Source organism: Rhinopithecus bieti, unplaced genomic scaffold (assembly GCF_001698545.2).
Source record: "Rhinopithecus bieti isolate Rb0 unplaced genomic scaffold, ASM169854v2 scaffold_52231, whole genome shotgun sequence".
NCBI classification, from domain to species: domain Eukaryota; kingdom Metazoa; phylum Chordata; class Mammalia; order Primates; family Cercopithecidae; genus Rhinopithecus; species Rhinopithecus bieti.
The window spans coordinates 12906-27937 of record NW_016820468.1 but is presented as its reverse complement, the minus strand read 5'-3'; the positions used below and the strand labels follow the sequence as shown (position 1 = coordinate 27937).

At 44.7% G+C, this 15032-nt stretch overlaps 1 protein-coding gene across 3 annotated transcripts in view; it reads left to right on the top strand.

Annotated features, from left to right (window-relative positions):
- The window catches only part of LOC108520423 (doublesex- and mab-3-related transcription factor C1), a 75120-nt gene extending 61334 nt beyond the window's left edge, over nucleotides 1–13786 (top strand). Inside the window, exons 1-7 of one of the 3 annotated variants that reach the window (XM_017859797.1) lie at nucleotides 423–576; nucleotides 9994–10151; nucleotides 10451–10509; nucleotides 10824–10957; nucleotides 11858–11918; nucleotides 12103–12250; nucleotides 13235–13786. In XM_017859797.1, coding sequence (XP_017715286.1) covers nucleotides 560–576; nucleotides 9994–10151; nucleotides 10451–10509; nucleotides 10824–10957; nucleotides 11858–11918; nucleotides 12103–12250; nucleotides 13235–13347 — 690 coding nt within the window. In that variant the 5' untranslated portion in view covers nucleotides 423–559 and the 3' untranslated portion in view covers nucleotides 13348–13786. Of the gene's footprint in view, nucleotides 1–422; nucleotides 577–7737; nucleotides 8075–9993; nucleotides 10152–10450; nucleotides 10510–10823; nucleotides 10958–11857; nucleotides 11919–12102; nucleotides 12251–13234 lie in introns of those variants that run through there. The other 2 variants (XM_017859799.1, XM_017859798.1) reach the window with 2 other exon arrangements.
- The last annotated feature ends 1246 nt before the right edge of the window (nucleotides 13787–15032 follow it).

The following is a 15032-nucleotide window of genomic DNA, read 5'->3' as shown; positions in this document are numbered from 1 at the left end:
TTTTTTTTTTTTTTTTAATACTTTAAGTTCCAGGGTACGTGTGCACAACGTGCAGGTTTGTTACATATGTATACTTGTGCCATGTTGGTGTGCTGCACCCATCAACTCATCAGCACCCATCTACTCGTCATTTACATCAGGTATAACTCCCAGTGCCACCCCTCCCCCCCTTCCCCTCCCCATAATAGGCCCCGGTGTGTGATGTTCGAAAGGGGAGTTCTTACACATTGTTGGTCCCAGTGTAAATTAGTGCAGACATCATGGAAAACAGTATGGAGGTTTCTCAAAAAACTGAAAACACACCTACCATATGATCCAACAGTCCCTCAACCGGGTATTTATCCAAAAGAAAGGAAGTCGGTGTATCAAAGAAAGATTTGCTTTTCCATGTTTGTTGCAGCACTATTCCCAATAGCTAACGTACGGAATCAACCTAAGTGTCCATCGACATGAATGGATAAAGAAAATGTGGTATCTATACACAATAGAACATTATTCAGCTACCAGAAAGAATGAAGTCCTGTCATTCGAGGCAACATGAATGAACCTGGAGGATTGAATGTTAAGTGAAACAAGGTAGGCACAGATAGACAAATACCACACATCCTCACTCACACGTGGAAGCTGAAGGAAATTGGGCTCATAGAAGTAGAGAGTAGAATTGTGGTTACTAGAGGCTGGGAAGTACAGAGGGAAGGGGAGGATAGAGAGAGGTTGGCTAATGGATACTATATTACGGATCGATAGGAGGAATAAGTTTAAGTGTTCTATAGCACTGTAGGTTGAATACAGTTAACAGTATGGTATAGTATATGTTTAAAAAAAGCTGGAAGAGGGGATTTTGAATGTTTCCAGCACAAAGGAATGATAAATGTTTGAGGTGATGGATACCCTAATTACTCTGGTATAGTCATTACACGTTGAATAGATGTATCAAAATATCACTCTGTACCTCATAAATATGCACAACTATTATGTGTCAACTAAAACATAAAAGAAAAAAAAGGAAGACAAGTACCACATGATCTCACTCGTGGAATCTTAAAAAATTGATCTAATAGAAGCAGAGAGTAGAATGATGGTTGCCAGAGGCTGGGGGTGGCGGGGCTTGCGGGGGATATGGCAAGGGAAGGTGTTGGTCAAAGAGTACAAAGTTCCAGTTAGACAGGAGCAAGGAGCTTTAGTGATCTATTGCACAGCATTTCTAGTTGAAAATAATGTATTACATATTTTGAAACTGCTCAAAGAGTAGATTGTAAATATTCTCGCCACAAAAGAATGATAGGTAGGTGAGGAGAGGGATATGCTAATTAGCTTCGTTTAATCATTCCATATTGTATACATATATCAAAACATCATATTCCACCCCATAAATATATATAATTATTATTTGCTTTTTTAAATAAAATAAATCTATAGAGACTGCTGCTTCTGGGAAGGTGGTGTAGTTGTACATTTCCCTATTCTTCCCACTAAGTACAACTTAAAATTCTAGACACTATATATAAAACAAACATAAGGCTGAAAGTGGAGAGGAGAAAGCAGAGCAACTGAGGACCTCAGAACGATATGGTGGTGAGTTCCTTGGGTTTTGTTTTTGCCTGATATATCCCAAAGTTGGAGCTGAAGAAACCAGCTACTGGGGAATTCCAAAATGCACAGGCAGAACAAAACAAAGCTAAACAAAACAAGCGAAGAAACAAAGAAATAAACCTACAACAGCCTGTTCTTCCTAACCCAAGGATCAGAAAAGAGGCAGCCCAACAAGACAGAAAGTATTTTCACAATAACTGCTCTACTCCAGTGGAACGCCTCAGAAAACTCTGTGGCCCCACTCATGCCGGCAAAGATCTAGCGGGGGCATAGACTTCCACATTCATTTCCATGGGCAGAGACGAGGGCCCCTTCGCGCTATCATATCAGCAGGATTATGTGGAAGATCTCCAACATATACCCCCACCAGGCCGTAAGGAGACACCCCTCTTTGTCCCTGCTGGGATGATGTCAGGATTTTCACCACCACTCAATGTGAAGGATGCCACTGAATCCGTGGGCTAAAGAGAAAAACTTCCAGATGTAAATTAGGAGAGCCATTACGGAAAACAGTATGAAAGTTCCTCATAAAGTTAAAATAGAACTACCATATGACCTAGCCTTCCCACTTCTGGGACTGTATTCAAAGGCTATGAAATCAGCATGTCAGAGAGGTATCTGCACTCCCATCTTCACTGCATCACTATTCACCATAGCCAAAATTTACAGTGAACCTAAGTGTTCATCAGCGGATTAACGAATAAAGAAAATGTGGTCTATATACACCATGGAATACCGTTCTGCCATGTAAAAGAAGGAAATCATGGCATTTCCATGTGTGGAAGGTGAAAAAGTCGATCTTTTAGAAGTAGCGAGTGGAATGGTGGTTACCAGAGGCTGGAGTTTGGGGGAGTGGGGGAGATGTTGGCCAAAGGGTACAAAATTTCAGCTAGGCAGGAGGAATAATTTCAAAAGATCTCTTCTTCACCATGGTGACTACAGTTAATAACAATATGTCGTATACGTGAAATTTGCTGAGAGTAGTTTTTAAGTGCTCTCACCACACACAGAAAACGGTAAGTATGTGAGGTAATGCATATGATAATTACCTTGATTTAGCCATTTCACAGTGTATACTTATTATCAAAACATCATGTTGTACACCACAAATATATACAATTTTTATTGGCCAATTTAAATAAAAAGAATACTGAAGACTGAGTCTCCCAGACTTCAGAAAGTGAATTGAACGGAAAGGAAATGATTATAAAACATGTCAACATCTGTGGTGCAAAGCTAAACCATTGTTGAAAGGAAAATTTATGCCATTAAGTGCTTCCATTAGACAAATGAAAAATTATCAAAGCAGTAATCTATGATGTCACTACACTAAACTAGAAAAAGAGGAGCAAAAGAAGCAGAAGGAAGGAAATGTGAAAGATCGGTAAAATAATCAATGAAATGGAAACCCGAAAATAATAGAGAAAATCAATAAATAAAACCGAGGTCTTTAAGAAGACCAATAAAACATACACAACTCAATAAAGACCGACAAAATAAGCCTATGATGATTCACTGCCTTTGTGCATATTTACTGAATGACTTTAATAACTATAGTTGTGAAACTTTTCATATAGTCGACTTTAGGAAGCTAAGCCCTTATGTTTTCAATATGAATCATACAATGGAAAGAAGAAATAAAAGAAACATCGGACTCTTGATTTAAATCACAACAAAATTTGATTTTTGAACTAACAGCCAGATCCCTGTCTTTCATCATACAAATGAGTTTCTCCAATGTCTTTCACAATTAACTCAATTTCCTTTCTGAGAGGTAGACATGACACCCAAATAACTGCACTATGAGTTCAATTTATCATGCTACGAACATGTCTTTGCAAATTGGAAAGTTCTTGGAAAGGAAATTTCCCATGGTTCGTGTAATGCTAAAAGTAAGGTTGTTGAAATTTTTCACACTTTGAATCAATTATTCTTCCATACTGTTAGAAAAGTCTTGTATTACATGGACATTTGAGTGGCGACTTAGGTGAAGGCCTTCTGCCTTTTGTAAAATATTATATATGATCTCATAATTTTCTATTATGCGTTTTGTAACTGAAATAACAATGCCTTTTATGATGTCTCCACAAAATGTTTGTGTGTGTGTGTGTGTGTGTGTGTGTGTGTGTGTTCTACAAGATCCAAGCCATTTTTTAGTTGGCCAAATTCATAACCTCAGATCCTCTTAATAATTATCATAAACTGCTTTTTTGCTACTGCTGACCAATCAATTCTAACTTCAGGCAATGAATTTTGTCAATCTGATTAGACTGTTAGAGGAGAAATTCTTATCAAATTCATCATGTATTTGTTTACCTTTCTCTTAATATTGTCCACTTTTTTCTCTTTACATTTCTTTCAACAAAACAAATAAACAGCTTGTACTCTTTCTCTGCCACAGCAAATGCAACATCAACAACAACCAGGTGGGGGAGGGGGTGAGATGAGCTTTTTTACATCAAAATGCCCATCCATACAAGCAGAAATGAATTATAGTATTGGAGAAATCACCCTTTTTTTAAACCAACAAAGTAATACTCAAATCAGGCAAGAGCCCTGAATGAATACTAAGGCCAAGAGGTAAAATTTTGTTGGAGAGCAGAATATCCGCATGTCATCGAAATATCATGACAGACTACTTATTAATCACAACGGGAGAAAAGTACCTTCCCAATGTAGTACTCTGTCTGAAAAATACCGTAATCAAGTGATAAAACTGATGAATACAAACCGCATCACCGATAACTAGAGAAACTGGCATTAGGAGCCTCCAGATGTGATATAACGTGAACTGCTCATCACCTTCTTAGTATTCGTCCCCAAAGTGTCAGACATAAATATAAACAAGAGGCAAATATCAGACCAGCCCGTATTGTGGGACACTTTACATGACAACAGGCCTCAGCTCTGGAAAAAATGTCATCGTCATGGAAGGTTTAAAAAATTGGTTGGGGTACTGTTTGCAATTAGAGGACACTAAAGAGACATGACAACTGTGTGCAATGTACCATGCTTGACTGGATTGTTGATCCCCCGAAAAGTCTTTCAAAAGGATATTACGAGGACATTTGGTGAAATTTAAATATGAACTGTATGTGAACTTGGATGATGTTACCCCTTCATTGTTACATTTCTTCACTGTGATAATGGCACTGTGGTTTCATAGGAGTGCATTGTAGTGTTTAGGAGGTGCATGCTGAAGTAACTAGTTGAAGTGTTTGAAACTGTTACATGGTTAAGCAAGAAAAAAAATTACTGAGAGCTAAAGCAATGAGCTAATGTGAATCTAGGCATAAGATTGTTCACTGTATTACGCCCTCAGCTTTGTGTATTTTCAAACTGAAACGTTGGGGAAAATAGATTCCTCATATTTAGAGTTATGCACTGAAATGTTTACAAATCAAATAAGATACGTTAAGATATCCACATATGATTTTTGTACTTTTTTGATTTCTGATATTTGCTTGAAAATAATCTGGAGGCGGGGAGGGGAGAGGATATGTATGAAATATGATTGGCCATGAGTCTTCAATGGTTGCACTTGGGGGATGGATATTTGGAGGTTCCTTATGTTATCCTCTCTTGTGTTTTCCTTCTCAAAATGCGGTCCCCTACCAGCAGTGTTAGCATCATCAGGGAACTTATTTGACAGGCAAACTCAGCCGGCATGGTGGCTCACGCCTGTAATCCCAGCACTTTGGGAAGCCCAGGCTGGTGGATCACCTGAGGTCAGGAGCTCAAGACCAGCCTGACCAACATGGAGAAACCCCATCTCTACTGAAAATACAAAAGTAGCCGGACGTGGTGGTGAATGCCTGTAATTCCAGCTACTCGGGAGGCTGAGGCAGGAGAATCGCTTGAACCCGGGTGGCAGAGGTTGCAGTGAGCCGAGATGGCGTCATCACACTCAAGCCTGGGCAACAAGAGTGAAAATCCGTCAAAAAAAAAAAAAAAAAAAAAAAAAAAGAAAGAAAGAAAGAAAGAAAGAAAGAAAGAAAGAAAGAAAAAAAGACAAAGAAATAAAAGAAAAGAGAAAAAGCAAAGCCAACCAAACTCTGGGTCCCACCCCAGATCTTGTTATCTGAGAATACAGATATGGAGCTCAGAAATCTTTGTTTTATCAAGCCCTCCGGGGCTTGATAATCAAGCTAGTGTTTTAGGACCACTGCTCTAATGCACCATATACAAAAAAATTAATACACCATAGCTAAGTTACATTTACTATGGGAGAGGAAAGCTGGTTTGACATTAGCAAAGCTGTAACTGGAAGGGGACCCGAGAGAGGTTTATGTGTTGCTCATATATTTTGTTGTTTGTCCTAGATACTAATTGCATGCGTATATTTAATTTTTGAAAACTCACTAAGAGGCCTGGCTTGGTGGCTCACACCTGTAATCTCAGCACTTTTGTCGGGCGGACTGCTTGAGCCCAGGAGTTCAGGATAGCCTGGGCAACATGGCGAAACCCCCCGTCTCTACAAAATATACGAAAATTACCTGGGGATGGTGGCGTGTGCTTGTAGTCCCAGGTACTTGAGAGGCTGAGGCAGGAGGATTGCTTGAGCCCAGGAGGTGGAGGTTGCAGTGAGCCAGGATCACGACACTGCACTTCAGCAGCCTGGGTGACAGAGTGAGGGGCTGCTTTTTTGTTTCATCTTTGTTTACAAATCAAATAAAGAAAGCAACCCAAGGAAGGAAGGAAGGAAGGAAGGAAGGAAGGAGAAAGAGAAAGAGAGAGAGAGAAAGGGAGAAAGGGTAAGAAAGAGAGAAAGAAAGGAAAAGAAAGAAAGAGATAGAAAACTCATTAAGATATACATTTATGATTTTTTAACTGTTTGGATTATAAGATAAACTTTGCTGAAGGTTTTGGAAAAAACCTGGAAGTTACTTAGGCTGGGTATTCTAGAGATAGTGGATTCTCCCATAACTGATCCACAGATTCAGTGAAACTGCAATCCAAATCTGTTACAACCGAGTTTTTGGGAAACTTGAAATTGCATGCTAATTTATGCAGAAGGACAAAAGGCGTAAGACATGCGGGGGTGGGGGTGGCGTGGTGTAGGGAGACAGGAAGAAGAAAGGAAGGAAGGAAGGAGGAAACGGAAGAAAGGAAGGGAAAGGAAGGGAAGGGAAGGGAAAGGAAAGAAAAGGAAATGAAAGGAAAAGGTAAGGAAAACACAAGGAAACAATACTAATATGGAAAAGCTGGCAGCATTCCTTTTAAAATCCGGAACAACCCAAAGAAGCCCCAATTTTGCTGTCGCTATTAGATCTTGTACTAGATTTCCTAGCCAGCGCAGTTAAAACACAACCAACCAACCAACCAAAAAACAAAAAACACAAACAAAAAAACCCCATAACTTCAATTCTATTTCTACTATGCATAAACTCACAGATAATCCCAGAACGCCTACTACAGAGTTTAGCATGTTGACTGACTTTAAGATCAAGTGTCGTTTTTAAAAGTTAAAGGCGTTTCTGTAAATTAGATCCAAATAGAAATTGTCCTTTTAAACAGACATCACGTACAAGCACAGCAACAATCTACAGTATCTTGGAATAAATACAATGAATGATGTGCAAGAGCTAAATACACAAAAGATAAAACTAAAAACTGAACTGAAAGATTAAAACATTAAGGACCCACGTAAGTGGAGACATCCCAAGTTGGTGAGTAGGAAGGCTGAGTATTCTGCAGATAGTGGATTCTCCCCTAACTGATCCGTAGATTCAGTGAAAATGCAATCCAAATCTGTTACAACTGAGTCTGGGGAGACTTGACATTGCATACTAATTCATGCGGAGGGACAAAAAGGCAAAGAATAGCAAAGATGTGTTTGGAGATGATGAATACCGTGCAGGAACTTGCCCTAGCCGATGTCAAGATGTATCATGAAGTGAAAAAATTTAGGACAATTTAGTAGTGGCACAGGAATAGACACATTTATCTGTGGAACATAACAGGGAGTTCATAAACAGAGACAAATATGGACGAAAGTGTTTCCAAGCATCGTTCCCTGGGGGTTGCAAAGTCACCACTGATTGGGAATCCGCGGCACAGAAATATGGATCAATCTTTAATCACATGCTGAATTTTTAAAAGGTAAATTACAAAATACCAAGTACGTGAGTTAAAAATGCATGCACACAAAATATTTCATACCCAAAGGGAGACCAATCTGGGAAACAAGCCTTGGGGAGTATAAAGCTCAACGATCACTTCAGGATTTCTTGATTGACCTAGTACAGGGAGCAGGAGAAGCTACGAGGACGTGAGGGGGCGTGGCCTCAGAACGTGAGCCTCAAGAGATCTCGAGGTTCATTGGTCGCCAGCCACAGCGGCGGGAGGTTGAAGGCAGCTCGAGAGCTCATTGGCCTTTGTGGCAAGGGCGGGAAGGGAAGCAGCAGCTGGATCTTGCCTCAGACCCTCTGACTGGTTCTGACTTGCTGGAGGCTGGGGCAACCACAGGCTGACATGAGAAGTAGGCCCTCGTTCTCCACGCCTCTTATTTCCTCCCACCCTCCTGAGCCAGATTCCCAACCCCTTCCCCTCTCTGCTACCTCAGCAGGGAACTCCCATCTGCTCCTGATGTCTCATCGCGCCCTCAGCTCTCCCGGAATCCCTTTTGGGAGGACCCCTTGCCCCAGCCCCTTAAGCCCTGGCCTTTGGCCAGTGAGGCAGGGCTCATGGGACTACTTTTGATTCAGAGGTCCGGGAGAGAGTGGATGATTGGGCTTCCTGAGGAAGTGGTGCACTCCAGGGTGGTGGGACTGTGTGTGTGGTGTGGGGTGGGGTGGGGTGGGGGGAGATGGTGTGCTCCAGAAAAATTGTTGAAGTGTGGAGAGGAATATGGAAGATTTGGGGGAGACTGTGGAGGGAATGTGTGGGTTTGCATGAAAGCAGGAAAGGTGTGTCAGTCCAAGAGAAACACTACTGCACTGAGGAGTTTCCTGTTGGCTAGATCAGAACCTGACACTTCATAGGAGGCTCAACAGGTACCTTCTGAATGAAGAATCAAGAGAATCGGCCGGGCCGGGTGGCTCATGCCTGTAATCCCAGCACCTTGGGAGGCCGAGGCAGGTGGATCAGCCTGGCCAACATGGTGAAACCCCGTCTCTATTAAAAAACACAAAAAATTAGCCAGGCGTGGTGGCAGGCACCTGTAATCCCAGCTACTCGGGAGGACGAGGCAGGAGAATCACTTGAACCCGGGAGGCAGAGGTTGCAGTGAGCTGAGATCACGCCATTGCACTCCAGCCTGGGTAACAAGAGCGAAACTCCGCCTCAAAAGAAAAGAAGAAAAAGAAGAAGAAAGAAGAAGAAGAAGAAGAAGAAGAAGAAGAAGAAGAAGAAGAAGAAGAAGAAGAAGAATCATCAAGGGGATGCATGAAGGGATGAATGAAATTAATAATTGAAAGAGGTCCAGGGATCCAGGAGAACAATACGATTTCATGGGATACAAGAGGGAAATCAGTTCAAAGGGGGAGCAAGGGAATAATTAAGTGTAAGGTGGGGTACAGGAAAAAAAATCAGCATGAATCAGCACGAAATGTGAGGGGAAAATTGAATATAGGGCATAGAAGAGACTGACAATGGAATTGAGTGCTGGGGGCACAAAATCCTGTGTGGGGAGTGAATGAATGCAGGAGGTTCGGAAGAGAATTGTTGAAGTGGATGCCAGGAATAATACCTGGGTTTGGCAGAGTGCAGGATGATACACAAGAAGGGGGTGTAGTAATGGTGGAAGAGGGCACGGGAGTGCATATGCATGCCTGAAAGTGGGGTCTGTGGTGAAGTGATGGTAAGTAAGGAGAATAATGACTGCATTGAATGGGTATGGGATCCTTGCCAAGAGTTTCTCGGGAAGGGGCCATGTGTGATTGGGGCTTCTGGGAAAGAGGCAACATGAGCAAGGAGGTCGCAGTGAAGATTGGTGAAAACCATGGGAGAAGAAGGGGAGGGAAGGCAATCTGATTCCAGCGGTGAGAAGGATGGAGAAGGAGCATTCAGCCACCTCAGATAGGGTTTTCCAAGGGCAGAGGAAGTACGCTGTGGGTAAGGGATCATGTGGCCATTCTGACCTCCACTCCTGACCCTAGAAGCATGGATCCCAAATAAATACCTGCTGCACCCTGCTGCCCCTCTGACTCCGAATGCACAGCGTGAGACTGGAGCCCCATGGGGGACTGAACTTGGCCCCAGAAGAGCTATAGGTTGCTGTGACCACTGCCACGACCATGGTATTACTGCCCAAATCAGCGGCCACAAGCATTTCTGCCTCTTCCAGGCCTGCGAGTGTCACCGTTGTGCCCTCTTCTCATGAGTATGGTGTCTGAGATGGGGAGGGCCCAGACCTTCTCTAAATGGGACTAACTTTAGCCCTGCAATCCTTTACTTCAGAGAGCACCTCAGGGTCTTGCCTGCTGTGAGTGCCTTGAAGAGGGAGCAGCGGGCACGGCCAAAGAGACACCTGGCTCAAGGACCAATAAGGAGTATGGCTGCCCCTCCCAAAGCTCCCATCCGTGTCAGGAATTTGACCATCAGAGCAGGAGTCCTCAGTGAGTGTTTCTGGCCAGGGAGGGAGCCAGAGTTTGGGTGGAGGAAGCATGAGTAGTTCTGTCACCAGTCCTGTCACAGAATTGCAGTGTGACCTGGGGCAAGTTGCTCCCCGGACCTTAGTTTGCCCAGGTGCAAAATGTCATCAATGTTATCTACCGAGTGTTTGTAGGAAGGAGAGAGCTGGGGGACAAGGGAACTGAAGAGCTCCTTGGTGAGATGAGACCTGAGACTGGATGTGGGGTGAAGTGGGGTGGGGTTGGGGGAAAGACTCATCAAAGCTGTTCCTGGTCTTTCACAGCTGGGAAGGAGAACAACATGCTGCAGCCCGAGACCCACATCTTCACAGCCTCTGAGGAGGTAAGGAGAGTCGGTGACCAGTCGGGCAGGCTCCCACCCAGCCACTGTCCAGACATCTTTCACTGTGTCCCAAGGATATGGGTATCATCTCCAATCCTATCACCAGCTCACCATGTGACCTTGGGAAAAATCACTTCTCCTCCCTGGGCCTCAATTTCCCCAGTTGCAAAATGAAAGGTAAGACTGGCTGGTCTTCAAGGTCTTCAGAGCTCTGACATTCTAGGCTCCTATCCTCATCCCAAAAGATGTCCACACCTCCTCTCTCCATGGCCGGCCTGGTACCTGACTGCAACCTGTGCTCTCTGCCCCTGCAGGGGAGCTCCCAAGGCGCTCTGCTGCTTGGCCAGGCCCCAGAATCTTTGTCTCTGCCTTGTACTCCAGTGACCTTGGAGCAGCAACTGGTTTCTCCTTCTGGAGATCCCCACAGGGCCCCTGCCCTGCCCAGCATGTGAGTAGAGTGAGGACCATGGAGCAGGTTATGTCTTGTGTGCCTAACCTTGTGCTTGATGCCGTGGGAGATGGAAGAGGAAGAGCGGGAGGAGGAGGAGGAGGAAGTGGCGGGGGGAGAGGGGAGGAGTAAGAGGAGGTGGAGGAGGAGGAGGAGGAAGAGAAGGAGGAGGAGAAGAAGGAGGAGGACAAGGCAGCATGTAATACTAACGGGAGAGGACAGGGCTCTCCTAGCTTTGCTATTTTCTATTTGTGAGACTTTGGACAAGCGACTTTATGTGTCTGAACCTCCATTTCCCTATGGATGTACTGAGGACAATATTCTATACCCATAGCATTGAAAAGAGAACTGGCACAAGGCCTGCCACATAGTAGGGCTTCAACAAATGGGGGTTGTTATTCCACATGAAACAGGTGGATGGGATAGAAGGTCCTGCTGAAAGGTGGGGTCCATGCTGGTGAGGGCCACAGAGGCCCAGGGCAAAGTCCAGAGGCCATTAGAGAAAGCTTCCTGGAGACGAGCCATGCTTGTCCTTCAAGACCCATGGGGACTGGGCAATATGGAAGTGAGAACCAGTCCTTGAACAGGGACAGTAATCACATCTCTCCAGGTGCTTTGCAAATTAAAACACGGACACCTGTAATTTCCCGTGATTTTCACCATTGCCCTGGGAGGAAAGAGCTGGTAGGAATAAGCGTCCCTGTCAGGAAAAAGAGGTATGGAAAAGAAACCTGGCCAAGCAGGAGAAGGGACTTGCCCCAGCCGCAATGACTAGTGGTCGAGCAGGCATTGGGATTCCCACATCCAGATATTGCAAAATCCTGCCCCTCTTTCTGTCTACGGATGCTATGTGTCCGTCAGTGGATTTAATCCCCTGGCCTCTCCTTTCCTTGTTTCTAGATGCTCAACTCTGGTCCTCCAGCCCTGTGCCACCCTTGACCCTCTTCTACTGCAGCCACAGGTCCTGGGAAAGTAGTGGGGTCCAGAACCCTGGGAGGGATGGAGTTTAGTGGATGGGAAGAGCAGAAGGCCTTGGTGGGGGTTGGGGAGGAGGTTGAGGGAACACGGGGCTGAAGGGGCACTTGTCGTATTGGGAAGAGGTGTAGTTTCCCAGTGCCTATTCTCTCACGCACTTTCCTTTGCAGGTCCCCAAAATCTCTGACCAGGCTTTGGTTTCTGCCCACTCAGAGTGGCAGCGGAAACTGGAGGCCGCTGAGGCTCTGCTGACTCTGAGAAACTCTGCCCAGGTCCCTCCTGACTCCATGTCCCTGCACCAGCCTTGCAACCCACCAGGTAGCCTGCTCCCTGAAAGGAGAACACAGGGTGGGAATAGCTGGGGAATGGGGGTCGTTGTGGTAAGCAGGTTCTAGCTGAAAAATCAGAGTCAGTAAGTTGAATCTCCTCAGGGCCAGGCACCCAAGCTCCTCAGTATGACTCCCGACATGGTAGTTGAGTGCTGTTTAGTGACTCTTCGGTTTATTGAGCTTTGTGCGCAACAGCAAGCATTCAGTGCCCTGATGTCAAGAAAGAAGGAAGTTCAGGCCCTGAGAGTGGCAGGGACTTGCCCTCTCTGATATGCATGCAGCATATCAAGTGGAAGAACCGGCCCTCTTGACTTTCAGCCCAGGGTCTATGCTCAGCCCCCTGTGGCCTACTGTGGTCTGGGGAGGACATACAGAGGTGATAAAGGGCTTGGTCTGGAAGGAGGTCTGGTCTCTGCCTTCCGAGAGCTTCCAGTCTAGATGTGGAGCCTGGATGCCCTGGCAAGCTGTGTTTTGTGGTCAAATTTTAACGATGTGCCCAGAGAGGAGGGGCTGGAGGAGCTCCAAGGAGGATAAACAACTGGGGAGGCTGGGAGGGAAGGCTAGGCATTCCCAGATCAAAATGGTGAATGGAGCATGGTGTGTCAGTGAAGAAACACCCCTGGAGGGACTGCTGGAACAGAAAGGGATGAGGCTGGAGAGGGTACCAATCACAGAGGTCTGACAGGTCAGGCTTAGGAGGCTGGACCAGCAACTGTGGGTAGTGAGGAGCCAGGGAACGTTTTCTGAGCTAGGGAGAACAATTTCACAGACCCCGAGCTTGACAAAAAGACTTGTGGTGGCTTTGATGGAAGGATTGGGGGAGGCAAGATGGGAGATGGGGAAATCAGAGAGGAAGAGGTCTATGCAACAAGCCAGGTAACAAATCTTTGGTTGGGCAGGACACATAAAAGGAGTAGATCTGGAAGGGGATGTGGATGTGACCTGGCTCTGGCCCCTTCCTTTCTGTCCACAGCTCCTGCTGGAGATAAAGGATTCCAGCCTCCCAGCCCCTCTCTCCGCCCCAGGCCAGCCAGCTCCATCTCGCTGCCTATTGGACATCTGGGATGCATCTCCCTCTTGAGCTAGGAACCCAGGGGAGGAGGCCTCAACAGAGCACTGCCTATTTGGTATCCAGTTTCTGAAAGTGCAAAATGGTTAACGTCCAAAACGCTTAACGTCTTTTTTTTTTTTTTTTTTTTAAGCCTTCAGGTGTTTTATAAGCTTTTTATTATATGGGGCAATTCCTTGACTGAAGGTGGATATTCTTGTACCTCTATCCCTTACTCTTTTGGATGCCGGGGCCTTTTTCTGTTTCATAAAGACAGGATTGTGCAATCTAAGTTGATCAGTCTCTCAGTGGGATTCTGTGTGGGTTCATTTGCCAGAGTTTTTATACGTCTTGTGATTGCTGACATACCTGAGCACTCATGTGTGTACCCATGCTTGTGGAAACATGAAGATGTTTTCGCTTTGTGTCTAGGTTTATGTATGTGAACAAATAATAAACCCTTGTTGTTATAAGGCACTGTGATATACGGGTTGTTTGTTACCACAGTATAACGCAGACTATCCCGACTCTAACCGATTTGTTCAATTCATGTTTCCAAGTGAGAATCACCTTATCCGATAACTGGGATTTCCTAACATGGCTAGATAAGAAAATGGTAGAGGAAAAAGAGAAAGGTATTTACTCATTGAACAATTAAGTACCTACCCTCTGCCCGGCATAGACTGTTTCCAGTTGCCCAGAGGGTCATAAGTGGCAATGTCTGTAGGATCAAGGAGATCATGTAAATGAGTAGAGCAGGCCCGATGGGCTCTGGCCAAACTGACAGTGTATGCTCTACGTAAGCGGGCAGCTGCTGCTTGGCTCTAGGCAATTGTTGCCATGCAGGGATAGCGACTCATGGTAGCCAAATTGGCTGGGTTTTCAAGAGAAGATGGAATTCTAGATTTCTATATAAAATCACTCAACTTGTAAGCATTGGCTCGGGTTTCTTCTTTAAGCCCTATATCTGGGCCAAACCAAACTTCCATGAAGGACAGTTTTGCCCAATGGAAATGCCGGTTTTATTCTAGACCAATGTGAATTTTACAGTGGAGGAAACTGAGGCCACTCAGGACAAGAAGAATCAAACAGGGGAAATGAATTAGACTCAGACCCTATTTTTGAAGGACCCATGACATATGAGGAAGCATCTCTACCTTTTATTTATTTTGCGCTCACCGCACTAAGCACATACAGCCTCATGGCAACTTTGCAAGTTAAGCATTATTATTGCCATTTTGCCTATGAGGAAACACACTCAAAGAATGACAGTGACTTGCAAAAGTGGTTTGGGGGAAATTTTTAGCCAAAGATCAGCGAACTCTCCCTTGTCTTTACCAGGCCCTGAATCAGCTAGTAGTTCGATTTCTTAATAAAGCATTGAATAAAAGGCTCAAAACTCAAAGCAACAAACATCAGTCAGAGGGTTTTTCCAAAAGAGTCCCTTTATTTCTTACTCAAGGTAACAATATGTAGTAATCGATCAGATCTTTCTTACCTGCAGTGGTTTCCCAGTCCTCTGCTGATATTCTAAACGAATGAAGACCTGGAGACCCCCCACCAGGCAGAAAGAAAGCTCAACTGGACATGCCTGGATATGGGCCCTTTTCTATGCTATTAGCTCCCTCCTTTCTTCCCTCCCAGTACTTTACCCAAGACGATTGATTCGGATGACATCCAATTACAACTTGTCCTTTCTTTTTTGAGACCCCGAGAAGTCAGG